This window comes from Physeter macrocephalus, chromosome 9 (genome assembly GCF_002837175.3).
Source record: "Physeter macrocephalus isolate SW-GA chromosome 9, ASM283717v5, whole genome shotgun sequence".
Lineage (NCBI taxonomy): Eukaryota > Metazoa > Chordata > Mammalia > Artiodactyla > Physeteridae > Physeter > Physeter macrocephalus.
This window is the reverse complement of record NC_041222.1, coordinates 40,145,358-40,161,469: the sequence shown is the minus strand read 5'-3', so window position 1 is coordinate 40,161,469 and position 16,112 is coordinate 40,145,358. Positions and strand designations below refer to the sequence as shown.

Below are 16,112 nucleotides of genomic sequence, written 5' to 3'. Positions count from 1 at the left end.
ACTACCAAATGTAGGGTGGATAGCTAGTGGGAAGCAGCCGCCTGGCACAGGGAGATCAGCTTGGTGGTTTGTGACCACCTAGAGGGGTGGGATAGGGAGGGTGGGAGGGAGGGAGACGCAAGAGGGAGGAGATATGGGAACATATGTATATGTATAACTGATTCACTTTGTTGTAAAGCAGAAACTAACACACCATTGTAAAGCAATTATACTCCAATAAAGATGTTAAAAAAAAAACTGTTCTTTTTCTATGTGGTATCTGAAACTTTTTCATAATTCAACAGCCCATTTCAAAGCAATTTGACTCACAGAAGTCTAATCAGAGGGAAAGATTAAACCCTCTTTCCCTCGCTCTAAACTTAGTACCAAGCAGGTGAGTATATCTAAATAGCTAACTTCCCCATGGTAATTAACAGTAGACTTACCTTCAACCTTGAAGCACTGACAAAGGCTCTATCCTTGACCAAGCTTGAATCAGGCTCCTTTGGGTCCTTTTTCTGACGAGGCCCCTGACCTTGGGCTCTGTCCTTGGCCTTTTAAATTCAGTTTTCACAAAACTCCAGTTTAGTGAAAACTCCCTATCCTTGATATCTAATCAAATTTCTCATCCCCCCTCCCTGTTCTCAGGTATCTTATTACCCTGGCCCACCTGCTGCAAAAACTCCCATCAAGCCAGCATCCCCCCACCCCTGCTGTTTTCTTAGTCATTTTACATCCACCAATCCCCACCCTGCTCCTTGGGTATAACTCTTCACTTTTCCTTGGTGTATTTGGAGTTGCACTCCATCTCACTTCCCTACTACAAAACTCCATTATAATAGCCCCCTTGAAAAAAGTCTGCCTTAGCATCTTTAACAAGTGTCCTGAATATTTCTTCTTTAACACCACACTCACAAGTGTAATCTCTTTGTGGCTAGCCCTCACCAAAATCATGATATTGGTACAATGAATAAACTTTCAGACATATGAGAGCAACACACACACACACACACACACACACACACACACACACAAAAGGAGGGCAGGATGTTTAAAATAGTATTATCTCACTAAGCAAACTCAGAAATTCAATGACTAGATAGATTCTACTGGCTCTGACTTGCTAACTTAAGTATGGAAATAGTTAATGTAAAAAGTTAAAGAAAGTCAGGGTGGAGTCATTCTTCTCCCTCCTCAGCCTTTACTTCCAAAGTTACTAATCTTTAAGTCTTTCATTGGTTACCCTTATGCTTCATATTCATCATTTACCTTCTGTAAACAGATAAAATAAAGGACCAAATAAAATTTAAAGGAACTCTCAGGTTATTTCAATCAAATAGGTAGCAGCCATATAGGTATTAAGTTGATAAATTAGAAGTTGACTGTCCAAAATACCCAACAATTATACTTGTCAATAGATTTTAAATATAATATTTTAGATATCACATTAAAAATTTATAACTGAAATCAACAAATTAACTCATTGCAAGGAATTGGAAATAAGACACAGAAAGTATAGATCATCAGTATAATAAAATCATACTCCCACCAGCAAAAAAAAATAATTTGGGGTTTGTAATTGACCTTTTTCCTCTGGATAAAACTGCACAGGAAGCCCCCAATCCTCATGATTCCTAATCTTGTTTATATATCATCTATCCACTTGGATTCTTACTTAACCTTGCTGGCATATGTTTTCAATATAAAGCTGCAACAAAGGAAAGCTATAATTACCAAATCTCTTCCTTTCAGCTATTGAAATAAGGTGATTTACAGAAATGCAGGACACCATAAACAAAAGGGATTTTCCAGTGCTCACAGAGCACAGCTTCCAGGAAGATGCTGGAACAAATACACTTTTTTGCGGCCAAGACCCTGGGCCTGGAATCCAAATGGATTATATGTTTCAGAGCCAGGTAGAGTTACTCATCTAGTCTCCATGGTCTGAGAACATTGCTTAAGCAGGAGGAAAATCGCAGTATTATCCATAACCTTTCTGAAAATGGTCAAAAGGGACTCTATTCAAATACAAGTATTCATATCCTGTAGATGGTAATGACTCCATTACCCAGGGAATGATTATCCAGTTTGTTAATTTTCCAGATTCGTAACTTCCTCCAGGCTTCAATGGAATCAGCCTCATACGTAGGTGAAGTATGTAGGAGGGCAAAATTGCCTTAAAAACTAACCAAATCAGATAAACAAAACTTCCAGCAACATATTACTTTTAGCATTATGGGCACTGTGGGCAGATATTAAAATGGCCTTGCTGCCTGAGAGGGAATATGTTTCAGACACGAGGACCAATCTGACTTTGAATTAGTTTACAAAGGGTTAGCTAAGGATGCTGAGGATTGGACATGGAACACGTGAGCAATGATGGGGAATGAAAGGTACAAAGAGGGATGGGAACATGGTCTTGCCCAGCGTGACAAGGCTGCAGCAGTGGACCCTGGGCAGTGACGAGGAGGTGGGGGTGTGACTAGAAAGAAATGGGGTACAGAAACATAGGAAGATTTGTTGCCAAAGGCACTCATTTTCCAAGTCCTCTAACTCAGCTTCAGTTCATCATATAAACCTTCACTTTGAACCATTTCATTGCATGTTAGCATTTTTCCTACTTGGTAAGAAGGAAGAATGAAATGTGGGTAAAGTACTGAGAGGAAACCAGAAATGAATTGTTTGCATTCCATGTTAGTTTACGCCAAAAGGGATTGGAAAAGGCAAACCATGAACTGCAGTTTTCCCTCACGAGAATGGAGAGCAGGAAACTGCACACAGCAGCTGCAGAACAGGGTGCAGCCACATGTTTTCACTTCATAGTTGTCATTCCACATTTCATAGCTTGAGTCCATACACAGCTGTTTGCTGAGTTACAGTGCTAGTGCAAGGAAGGGCCTAAATGCAAACCTCATTCTGGATGCTCACACCAATTCACTAAACAAGCACTGCCTGACCTTCTGAAGGCCTATTTTCTAGATACAAACAACGTAGTACGGGAAGTGTGTTAAAACTAGGGCAGGGGTTTTCATAGGGCATTCTCAGTGGTTCCCAAATCTTGCACTATCTCTTAAGTTTGTTTAAAAGATACAGATTCCTGGGCTTCCCTGGTGGCGCAGTGGTTGGGAGTCCGCCGGCCGATGCAGGGGACGCGGGTTCGTGCCCCGGTCCGGGAAGATCCCACGTGCCGTGGAGCGGCTGGGCCCGTGAGCCATGGCCACTGAGCCTGTGCGTCCGGAGCCTGTGCTCCGCAACGGGAGAGGCCACAACAGTGAGAGGCCCGCGTACCAAACACGCACACACAAAAAATACAGATTTCCTAATCCTTAGCCCTCAAAAAAAAAAAAAAAGACTAAATTAGAATACATGGTATAAGCAGATAAGGTAGGGGGTCCTTGGAGAAAGAGAATCAGGCATGGCTTTCTTGACATAAGAGAAGCCATTGTGGGCCTGTCATTTTGTGATCTGAGCCTGTCCACAAAGCTTGCCCTTGAATAGGTCTCAAAAATAATGAACTTAAGGGAACAAAAGAATTAACTTTTATCAGGCAAGAGAAGTAACAACAGCAAAGATAACAAATCAGTTGTAAAAACTCCCAGATTTGTTTCAATGGTGAAGACTAGCCTGAAGCACTTTCTTGAGTTGTTTTGCAGGAACTAAACTCCCCTCAGGCACTCAACCTAGGTCAATTGGAACCTACAGGAAGATGATGTTGACCTTCTCTGACCTTTGTGACTTCAATCAATTAAAGCTGGGGACTCTTGTCAGCCGCCCAGCCCTCTTCATGAATACATGTGCCCTTAGCTTAAAACTTCCCCAATTTTGCTGTTGGAGGAGACACTGCTTTGGGAAAGATCCCCGGTGTTCTCCTTACTTTACTCAAGTAATAAAGCTTCCTTCTCCCGATCTTTGGCTTGGTTGTGTCTTTTAGCTCAACACCCAGCAAGAGGCAAACCCAGTCTTCGGGTAACAAATTGCCTGGAAATCTGATTTTCTTTGTAAACAAAGCACCCAGGTTTGTTGGCTACTCTCATTTGATCCCTTTTGTAATTTTACAAAAGTATTAGTAGTCCCATTATATATATGAGAGAGCTGAGGATCAGGAGTAGGAAACTGCTCGAAGTAACACTGCTAGTAAAGAGCCTTAGGTGGCATCAGAAAAAACACCCACCATACCTTCAGCAACGAACTGCATTAGACACTTGACTTCACTCTGTCTGGAATCTACTAACTACTCACTGAGCCATTTTCCTTAGAAGAAGACTGTTCACCTGCACATTTTTGAAGGAAGCAACAAGTTCTGGCATGGTCTTTCCCTTGTGAGAACTCCCTCCTCCTCGCACCCATATTGGAGCTAATGATGTTCCTTGCCTCCTGAGTTTGTAGAGCCGACATTCCCCCACATCAGAAACCTATCTGGAAAAAAAAAAAAAAGAAACAAAAGAAACGTATCTGACCAAAGCCTTCCTCCCTCAGGAACTAGGTGTTCTGATCAGTGTAAGCTGGTGGGAAAAAGTGGAAAAAGATAAACCTCCCATGCCCTCCCAGAGTGTACCACCCTCTTGCCTGGCAAGGACCAATTTCATTATCCCCCTAAAATCCACCCAACCCCCTCCCACGCCCTCCAAGAAGCTCATGTATTAAAAGGCTTTTGTGTACAAAGCAAATTGCTTATATAAAATAATTCATTCTACCTTAAAAAAAAATAGACCTGCAATTGCCAATCAGTACTTCGATAAATGTGAAATAACTAGGGTGAATGCAGTTCCATCCAAAAGCAAAGAAACTTATGTTGTTAGTCTGTGCAGCCTGTTTGTGGCTTATTGTACATTTTCCTTTAAACTCCTTAAAATAATAAAAAGAACTCACAAGGATGGATGGGATTTCACTGTAGAAATAACTGTAGTCAAAGGAATAATTCAAACAGTGAGAATTTCAGACAGTGGAGAGACTTTATCACAGGCTCCAAACTTTTGCCCCAGAAACAGCCAGGTACTGTGTTGTGCACCAGATCCGCCCTGCATTAGTGACCAAAAGTTGTGGGGAAGACAGTGTAGATGGAGCTGTTCGAGTTAAAAAAAATAACATTCGCGGGCTTCCCTGGTGGCGCAGTGGTTGAGAGTCCGCCTGCCGATGCAGGGGACGCGGGTTCGTGCCCCGGTCCGGGAAGATCCCACGTGCCGCGGAACGGCTGGGCCCGTGAGCCATGGCCGCTGAGGCTGCGCGTCCGGAGCCTGTGCTCTGCAACGGGAGAGGGCACAGCGGTGAGAGGCCCGCGTACCGCAAAAAATAAATAAATAAATATAAAATAACATCCACATTTGTTCAGATGTATTCTCTGTTAAAGAGGGAGAGAGATAACAGGGGCTTACTACGTGCTATGGGGTTCTCAAATGTTACTGCTCATAAGAAACACCTGGGGAGCTTGTTATACAATTATATTCCCAGCTGCAATTCCCAGAGATGCCAATTCTCTGGTCTGAGTTGGGGCTTGGGATTCTGCATGTTCATCAAGTACCTCAGGTGATTCTGATGGAGGTTTTTCCCTTAACTTTTTATTTTAAAAATTCTCAAGCCTTAGGAAGGCTCCAAGAACAGTACAATGAACACCAGTATACCCTTCACCAAGATCAAGGGTCAGCAAACTCCTTCAGTAAAGGAACACTGTTCAGGCATACATCAGAGATACTTCAGGTCTGCTTCCAGACCACTGTCATAAAGCAAATATCACAATGAAGCAAGTCACACAAATTTTTGGTTTCCCAGTACATATTATGTTTACACTATAGTCTATTAAGTGTGCAATAGCATTGTTTAAAAAAACAATGTACATTCCTTAATTTAAAAACTTTATTGCTAGAAAAATGCTAATCAACATCTGAGTCTTTGGTGAGTAATCCTTTTGCAGTGGTAACATCAAAGATCACTGATCACGGATCATGAGAACAAATATAATAAAAATGAAAAAGTTAGAAATATTGCAAGAATTACCAAAATGTGAGACACAAAGTGAGTAAATGCTATTAGAAAAATGGCACCGACAGACTTGCTCCATGCAGCACTGCCCCAAACCTTCCATTTGTAAAAAACACCATATCTGGGAAACGCAATAAAGTGAAGCACAATAAAACAAGATATGCCTGTAAATATTTTCAGCTTTGTAGGCCATATAGTCTCTGTGGCAACTACTGAAACCTGCCATTGCCATATGCAAGCCATAGTCAATATGTAAGCAAATGAGCATGACTGTCCTCCAAGACTTTATTAATGGACACTGAAATTTAAATTTTACGTAATTTTCTCATCATATTACTCTTCTTTTGACTTTTTCTAATGTGTTATATTTGAAGATGTGAAACCACTCTTAGCTCAAAATTAGTACAAAACCAGTCTGGGGGACAGGTTTGTCCTACAGGTCAGTTTGCCAATTCCTGACTTACCAATTTTGATTATAAAGTCTAAGCTTTTCTGAGGATGAATTTTAAATCTGTTACTGCTTTTCATATCCAGACTAATCACAATGTCCATCTGAGAAAATTTTTAAAAATGTATCTATGAAGTTGCCTTCTGACCCACTATTTGTTGGATTTTCAGATGTAACATTTTCACATCTTGCTATGGCTGATATTTCTGGATGCCCTGTGGGGCACAGCTCCTCATTTAGAAATCATCATAGTTCAATCAGTCATTCTCTAATTTTATCACATAAAAATAGTGGTGTGTGCCCTTCCCTACAACGCCAGTGCCTAATTAGCATCCTTTTTTCAGCTTCTCTCTCATACTGAAGATAATATGAGTAAAAGACCCTCAATCTTCCAAATGATGCCAGGAGTCCAGCAAGATGTGAACAGCATTTTGCTATTTGTGAACAAGGGACTGGAGATGCCTTTTCTTGATTTTTTTTCCTCCCTGAATTTTTGTTGAAAATGAGCTACAGCCCAGAGCGTGTGCTCGTATTTCTAAAAGACTGGGTTATTACCAAGTTAAGACTAACTATAGTGATACAAATCTGTTACCCAATTACTCCCATTCATGGTCTTCACTTCTAGGGGAATTTCTCAACTTATTAAACATGATTTCATCAGTATCTGAAAGCCAAACAAGAATTCTGGAGGGTAAACTCCAACTCTGCGTCATGAAATCAACAAACATTGTCACAATGGAATCTAAGTACTTACCTATCAGGACCAAATGAAAAAAACAAACACAAATCAAGCACATTCCTGCTTATCGAAATGCCTTTCAACTGGACTTATCCAAACATTACTTCATCCCTTAAGGAATGAAAACTTAGGTACCTGAAGCATTCAAGCCTCTATCCATCACTTCATTGCCCACCCCTCCTCCCAAACCAAATACTCCATTTAATAGCATGAGGATATGTTCTCTTCTGATGGAGCCAGAGAACAGAGAAGTCATAAATACCTCCTCCCCACACCCAGGTCTAAACATCAGTTTAGCGGCTGCTTTGGAGTCATATTCTACAAGACCATGAGCCTGCCTTTCATCTTCTCACAAACACTCTCTTCTAGCCTCTGAAGATAATATACGGCACACTGATTCAGGTGGAGAGGCAGAAATCTCACAGGAAAGACTTAAAACCCAGGTCTGTCGACATATGAGAAGGCCCTGCGTTTCTCATCAGTTGGCTGATTTGTGCATGGCCACATTTCTGGAGCTCAACCAATTGCCTCCCCTGATGGAAAATGCTTACGACCTTATAAATCATTTTTGAACACATTTTCTCAGTAGAAATAAAACAGATTGCTAGCTCCCAACTGCTGAAATGTGGCTATCAGCTTTGATAACCAATTTAACAATTTGAGACAATTAAGGACTAAAAACTCTATTTGAAAGTTCAATTAAAAGGAGACCATAGCGAAATGCTTTGTTTAGGGCTGGGAATTCTGCAAGTAATATAGGAACCGCAAATAAAAATAAAAGATAATCTTAATTTTGTTTTCCTCACAAAAAAATTATAGGCTTTAAGTGGGCCTATTACATGAGTGCAGTGGTTCTTAAACCTGGCTACATGTTATTAGCGTCACCCAGAGAGCTTTAAAAAATATTCCAAAGCCCAGGCTGCACCCCACACCAATTAAATCTGAATGTAGGAGCTGGCGGGTGGGGCCCAGGACGTCACAGTTTTTAAAGCTCCCCAGGTGACTCCAATGTGAAGCCAACATTGAGAACCTCTGCATTGGCCTTAATGAAGATTACTTAGTTTTACAAAATCTACTTAGTGGAGGACAATTTCCCTTCCTTATGTCTGCCCATAGGTTCTTTACAGCTGGGATAGGGAATAAAAAAATGACAGATTGACTGACTGCTTGCTAGATCAATAGAGTCACACACAAATATAAAAAAATATACATGCACGCATATTTTTATTTATTTAACTTAGGCCCTGATCATTAGCATATAAATCAGAAAAACTGAGTGCCTTAGAACGTACATATCCTCTCCAAATCTTTAAAGAGCCAAACTCTAAAAATCACACGTAAAAGATATTGGTCATAAAACACACAAACACACACACACACACACACACACACACACACAAACTTTAATCACCTTGAGGAACAATGATCCAATAATATATTTAATAGGTAAGATTTCATTCATCGATATACAAAAAAAAACCACCCCAAAACCTAAACTTTGATTAAGACATGTGCCCTTAGCAAGAGCACTTACAGTTAGAAAGGTTTATCGGTAGCACTTTGAGGTAGCATATTTTATAAAGTAATAGAAGTCACAGAGCTGCTCTGCAGTTTCTCTTGGACATAAAAGGACAGGCCATCAGCCGTTGCTCTTGGTAGAGAAAAGTGAATTTGTCTGTACTCACTGCCAAAGTCAACCTGAACATACTCCCTCCCGTCTTGCCACGGCCATCCCTCCACTACACTTCATGCATTGTGGGTTTAGGAAAAGGTAAAGGCATTACAATGCTTCTTTCCTCTTGGCGTGGTGACATCCCAGGCTGTGGCAACAATCTTTTGCCACATGCAGTGCTCACTGGCAGGAGATGCATGCACCTAGGGGGAAGAAAACTATGGCACCACAGTGTCTTTTTTTAATTGGCTCTAACAATTTAGTTAAGAGTAACGGATTCCTCTAAGGCTAAAAAAAGGTTTCTGAATATTCCCTCCACGATTCTGGCCCTTAAAAGGCTCTCCCTTTTTTCTCCCCCTGAGTTTTGCGGGTATTTTGGGGGTATCATTAAGCTTTCTGCAACTGTCCTGCCAGGTTGGTGAGCAGTAAAGCTTAAAAAAAAATCCACACACAAAAACAACAAAAAACTGGGTGCAGGAGAAACTCCAAGAACAGACTTCCTTTGTGCAAGTTGAAACGACCCAAGTTTATAGTTCAGGAAAATGGCCTGCTTCTTTTTTAAAAAAATGTAAATATTTAGCTCAGCTCTGCATTTTAAATACAAATATACAGTCAAAACAGGCTAAAGATTAAAGCTGCAAAAATGGTCCCACCAACATCAGACCATGGTTCAGGTCAAATTTTTGCCCAATGGTCACAGATTAAAGGGATGTCTAACCCCTAAAAGCCCTCTGTCCCAATATATTCCATACTTCTTGTTTGAAAGTTGAACCCTTAGAAGGAATCAATATACAAATGAATAAAAATAGCACATGTCCGGGCAAAAAAGGGCATGAGCTGGGCCTGAGTTGCCACTTAAAACTCTACCATTCAGTATCATACCAAATCCTCAAAGGCTGTCTGGAACCAGGGCCCAAGGCATTCCTGAACATGCCAGCCACGCAGGTCAACTGCTGACCCAAAGTCAACAACACAACTGAGCATTAGACTTCAAGTATCCAAGGTGCTACAAGAGCTGGTCCTCTCAAGGACTCAGGCTGACTCTCAGAAGCCCCCTCCCTCCCCCAAGACGTCCCATTGTACAAAAGGTGAAGCACTGCTTATGGTCACTACAAAACACAGGAGTGGGAGGTGAGGAATAAGAGAACTGTTCTCTGAAATACACCAGCCTAACAAACACAAATAAATTCTTTAACATTTTGTACAACTAGAAGGTGCGTGAGCCCATATTCAAGCAATCACTTTAAATTCTTTCTTTTCTCCCCTTTCTGTATCAAACAGGAAAATAGTTCCGTTGGGTTAACAGTGTCATTTTAAAATGCCATAAATTAAATAAGTTAGTTCACATTTTTTCCCCCAGCTAAGTTACAGTTAGTCTTTAATGTGCTTTTGAAGTTTGCTTCAACAGCTCCAAGTCTCTTCTGCGGACCGTGCCAGCTCTGGGACAACCATATCCGTCCAGCTGCAAAGGTACGAATTGTTCAAGCAGCCCAAGGCCCTCTCTAGCAGGACTAGTAAACAGCTTAGTCCATGATGGTTTAAAGTTTCCACTGAATCCCAAAAATATGGTACTCCCTTAAAAAAAAGAAAAAGAAAAAGTTCAATTTGTACCTCTACTAGTTCCATGCAAGATAATGTGGGAGGTGAAGCGGAGGTGAGCAAAACAAAGATGGCTGTGAAACAAAAACAAAAAGAACTGCACTTCCTTACGTCAGAGAATGAACTCTTACCACCCACCTCTTGCCCCAAATAACAAGCCACGTCCCAACACACTTCCTCTAACACCGTCTCCTGATTTAGAAATTATCTTCATGATACCCACCCCAGCCAAACAAGCTCATGAAAACAGTCTGGTAGCTATACTCCACTGTAAAAACGCGTATGTTGCTGGCCTCCTAAGAACTTCACAGACGAATACAAATACAAACCTTTGTTATAAAGATTGGCTGGTTTGGCTAATCCCAGAGATACTAACGAATCTGAAATATTCAACTGCTTTATCTCTCCTCTTGTGCTCAACAGGACAATTGACCTGTAAAAGTTAGAAAATCAGAGCAAATTTCAGTAATTCAGCATGTATTTATTGAGTACCGTTCTGAATTAAATACAGTATAGAAATACTAGATAAAAGCAGAACTCAAAAAACAAACAAAAAAACACCCCACATGCCTTTTCATCCTTGCTATTACAAGTGTCCCTTTCAATGCCCCACCTAGAACTTATGTTGCTATTACAAGTGGTCTATAAATGCAGGGAAAGCAAAAGTCATTTAGGTCAGTTGACCTAGTGGATGGCTTGGAACACAGCTCTGTCATGGAACAAACTATTTTAACAGAGGAGGTTAGTTTTGTTAGTTTCAGATGCTCTATATACCTACTTACGTTCTATTATCTATTTACTAAGCAAGTGGATAAATGCCAATTCTAAAAAAAAATGAAATAAAATCTGTTCTCCATGGTTTGGTTTAAATTGCTACTTTAAAATGATAATGAGGGCTTCCGTGGTGGCGCAGTGGTTGAGAATCCGCCTGCCGATGCAGGGGACGCGGGTTCAAGCCCCGGTCCGGGAAGATCCCACATGCCGCGGAGCAGCTAGGCCCGTGAGCCATGGCCACTGAGCCTGCGCGTCCGGAGCCTGTGCTCTGCAACGGGAGAGGCCACAACAGTGAGAGGCCCACGTACCGCAAAAAAAAAAAAAAAAAAAAAGATAATGAGCCTTCTGAGTGCGTTGGGTACCATGTAGACTAACTTAATACTAAAAAGTGGGATAGGAATGATCCAAAATTTTGAGCCTTTCTCCTTCCAAGAGCCTTCCCATCATTTGCAAACTCTTCTAACATCCAAGTCCTCACTTATCAATGACAAGCAACTTGGATCACACAGGCATCAACCTGAGACTAGGAAGGAATGACTATCTTTCAAGAATCCTAAATACCCTAAAAGGGTAAAAGGGCAGGTAGACAAACGAAAGCTCAGAGTTAACCGGATGTCATCTTTAAGGTACCTTATCCCTCACACAGAGCAAGCTTCACCTACCTTGGAGGGATGCTTGTTTTTAAATACTCTTCCATGAGACTGACATCAGCAAAAGAGAAAACCTTTTTTTCTGTCAACCGGAAGGGAACACTGCAGGCATCCACAATCAGGAGGAGGACGCCCTCACTTCGGAAGGTAAAGTCAGTGCCGTTGATCTGAGAATACAAAAACATCTGCGGTCATCACCATTTCGGCATTTCCAGGATGACTCGTCTTTCCAGCCCCTTTCCCTCTGTCTTCTAAACCCATGAATCAAATAATAATTCCCCAACTCAAACTGCATATTCCATTACTCTTCCTCTACCAACATTTGAAATTGAGCCTGTGTTCTCATAGATTTTTGCCTTGACTGGTCTTTTCTGACTGGCTAAGTTGCTACAGGCAAGGCATGGCAGCCCACACTCAGCTGAGCAGGGTGACTTTCTCTGCAGGCTCAGGGCCTTCATTCTTACACACTTACTCTCTCATTGGGGTCAGAGCTTTCCAACTCAGTGATCGGGTGGTAGCCTCTATACTGCAGCTCAGATACTGTCACATTGGTTCAGGAAAAATACATGTATCTATATGAAATAGATATCTAGTCAGATAGATAAATAGATAGCATGCTTTAACCCACATAAACCCCCCCATTATAGTTTAGATTGAGAACATCAGAGGAGCCAGATTGCTTCATCTCCTTTGTTCCATATGTAGCTCTCCTTTAAAATCAAAATGGAAAAATGGTAATTTTACCAGGATTTAAGCCACAGGGTATTACTATATCTTGTTCACCATTACTCTGAACTGAAATTTCCAGTTGTCCTCTTTAAATTAATGGTTTGAGACCTTTTCAGGAAAAAGGAATTCCAGATACATCCAAATCTCATTAATTCCTCAACCAAAAAGGAAGGGAAAAAAGCTTATTAGACTGAAAAATGATTTAACACTAATTTAAGTCATAGGCACTGCTTCTCTTTAAAATGTGTGAAATTATAAACTATGTTAAAAGCTAACAAAGGAGAGATGATCTCTTCACTACACCTGTCCTTGCTTGGAGACGTTATACTTAAATTTTATTTCTAATCACTAATGATCTCATAGGAATCCAAAATGGCTTTTTGCCTGGATTTAAATAGCCCTAGTCTAGAGAATAATTCTAGAAGTGCTTGACATAAAGTGCCATTTTATATTTAGAAAGACTGAAAGTGACTCACTTATTTTTAAAAATTTGAATACTTAGAACTGAGACACATTTGATAAAAAATATACATAATGATTCTTAACACACCCAAACTGTCCCCTTGAAAAGTACCCCCGCCAAAACCTGTTACTTAAAGGAAACACAAAATTTTCCATAAAAACTAAAGCAAGGCCATGTCCAGCAAAGACTCTTCAGGTAATACATGTGAAAAGTATTGGAGCTAAATGTGACAAAACACAGTCCTCTGTGATCTCTATCTCTTTTAGGGTCCCAGGCACCCAGTGTGCAGCAATGGAGTCAAACAATGTCTACAGACCCAGAGGAATACCCTACCTGAGATTGTCTGGGCAAAACAATATCTTCTTTAATTATCTAGTGAGCTAGTAGAGCAGAGAGACTCAGCACCAACTTGCTTCCCTTTGCAACTGACACCCACCAGATTCCACGCAAGTAGGCTGGGATGGGTTCTTCATGCAGCTGACTGCATTGAGATGTTGAGCTAACAAACTTCATACCAATAAAATTACATCATGAACATACTACAAAATGAAGAAATGCTAATGTAGGGCAATAGGTATATATACACTTGAGAAATCTTTGAGTTACACAGGGATCTTTCTCTCTTTCTCTCTTTCTTTCTAACTGTGGTAAGAACACTAACATGAGATCCATTGTCAAACATTTTAAGTGAACAATACATTATTACTGACTACAGGGACAATGTTGTACAGCAGATTTTGAGAGTTTATGCATTTTACTCAACTGAAACTTTATGCCTTTTGATTAATAACTCCCCATTTCATGCCCCCCCTTAAGTAGCAGTATTTTTAATTCAGGGTTGTTAAAAAGTTCTTAATTCAGAGTTAAGTTCTAGAGATGGATGGATAATGGTGATGGTTGCACAATAATATGAATGTATTTCATACCACTGAACTATATACTTAAAAATGGTTAGGATGTTGAATTTTATATTATGTGTATTTTAACACAATAAAAGAGATTGGGAAAGAAAAAAAAGTAAGATTTAATTTTGCTCACATATATATGGATTTGTGAATGTGTTGTCCACCACTTAAAAAAAAAACCAAGCTCCTAAGGAGACCACGTGAGACTGAGCCCAGATCCTAGCTGGGTATCAGCTGGATGGCTAGATACCTCCTACCCAAAGAGCTCTTTATATAGATGCACTCAGGTCAACTCGATTTTGGACAGGCCACATGCCTAGAGCTGGTTACCCTGCGGGCTAGCTTGGCTCTTAGCCCAAATTCCAGTATTGATATGAGGTTAAGGCTTTTAACTCCCATTAACCTACTTAAAAAAGACAACTAACACTTTGCATCTTCACTTTCTTCATCTGAAAAAAATGGGAACCAGGCAACTTCAAAATAAAATGCCGAGGAAATTTTAAAACCTTCACTTCCCATATTTTAAAGAAATAACTGAGGAACTTCTTTTACGTTTCTAAATCCAAGGTTAAAATTTCTGCATATTGATTATCTATGACAATTTTTTTAAACCAAAAACGCCTTGTCTCCTACAGAAAAGAAATCTGAATAATTACCTGAATAATTTTAACATTCACCTAAAAGTAATCAATAAACATAATTGACTGAGAAAAAAATTTTAATAAATTTATTTTATTTATTTAAAACGCAAATGTTTAGGAGATATTTACACCTCTACTGTATTGCTCACCACTAATGATCAAAATGTGATTATAAACAAGTGAATGTTGCCAGAGATAATTCATGTTACCAGGATAAAATGTAAAACCGAGAAGCTGAGGCAATGTACACACCAGATGGTACTCACAGAAATAACAGACAGGTCTCCACGCTGAGTCTCTGCTTGACTGGGTGACTGGAATTGCACAGGGAGGTAGCTTTTATGAGGATCACTTGTAAACACCACCTAGACAGGGAAGAAGTTCCATATCTATGTCAACTGCATCTTCCTCCAAAAAGATCCTTCAAAATAAACTCAACTATACCAAAGCCAGTGAGTGGGTTTTTGTTTTTATTTTTGTTTTCTCTGAACTTTCTGTACATATTTCATGACCTGGAATTCTATCTTTTGATACAGGCTTTATACGAGAAGCGTATGTTCCTAACTTCCTGGAGCAATCTCAGTTTCAAATCATTGTAATCTTGTTAATAAAATCAGTTCTATAAATGACTACATAAATATGCTTTATATCTAAATCTTTGCAAACATTTCATGCAAAAACAGTCACAAATCTTTTCAAAGGTCCCGTTCAGACCAGTTATTCTGAATTGGGACTCAGTCACTCCAGGACTGAGGAAAGAAGTGTAGATGATAAGGACTACCCTGTTTAAAAACTTTCAGGGGCCTGTACGTCACCAGGTCTAACTTCCTCCACCAGACCTGCAAAATGTTCCACAAATAGAGCCATGTCTTATACACACAGGACCCTATTTCCCACTATTCTATCACATTCAACATGCAGGGCAGTTCCCTCACTTTCCCACAAGCTCTTTACCTCCTCTTCTGCTACCCTGCCTTTTCAGATGCCGTTCCCTTCCCAAGAACACCCTTCCCTTTTTCCTTCTACTCCAAATCACTGCCAGTCTCCAAATCCTACCACCCACCTCCCTCTCTAAAGGCTGTCTTTTCATTCAAAAGCACTCTTAACTCTTCACACAATTTAGCACTTAAAAGCATATGCCCTGGGGAATTCCCTGGTGGTCCAGTGGTTAGGTCCAGCGTTTTCACTACCATGGCCCAGGTTCAATCCCCGGTCAGGGAACTAAGATCCCGCAGGTCACGCAGTGCGGCCAAAAAAAAAAAAAAAAGTGTATGTCCTTAAAATCGATGCCAACAAGAGCAAATAATCATGGCAAGAGCAGATAATCACGATATTAAGCATTCAGAAGCTGGACATTGCTTTGAAGTCTCAGGTCTGAAGTCAAAAAATTCATGTGAATTTTCCTACTTATTCCTAATACACATGTGTTTTTGACATTCAAAACAAAAATTCCCCTCAAACTTCCAAGTAAAAGTGATGTCCCCAGATGCTTCAAATACTTCTCAACTGCCAGGTCACTAGTCAATACAGTTTTAAG

At 40.3% G+C, this 16,112-nt stretch overlaps 1 protein-coding gene across 5 annotated transcripts in view; it reads right to left on the bottom strand.

Annotated features, from left to right (window-relative positions):
- The window catches only part of CEMIP2 (cell migration inducing hyaluronidase 2), an 87,164-nt gene that overhangs the window by 1,732 nt on the left and 69,320 nt on the right, over nt 1–16,112 (bottom strand). For 4 of the 5 annotated variants that reach the window (XM_024126850.3, XM_024126849.3, XM_024126851.3 and 1 more), the window contains 4 exons: nt 14,842–14,940; nt 11,850–12,004; nt 10,743–10,846; nt 7,935–10,389 (listed from right to left, as the gene is read on the bottom strand). In XM_024126850.3, coding sequence (XP_023982618.1) covers nt 10,193–10,389; nt 10,743–10,846; nt 11,850–12,004; nt 14,842–14,940 — 555 coding nt within the window. In that variant the 3' untranslated portion in view covers nt 7,935–10,192. Of the gene's footprint in view, nt 1–7,934; nt 10,390–10,742; nt 10,847–11,849; nt 12,005–14,841; nt 14,941–16,112 lie in introns of those variants that run through there. The other variant, XM_055087142.1, reaches the window with a different exon arrangement.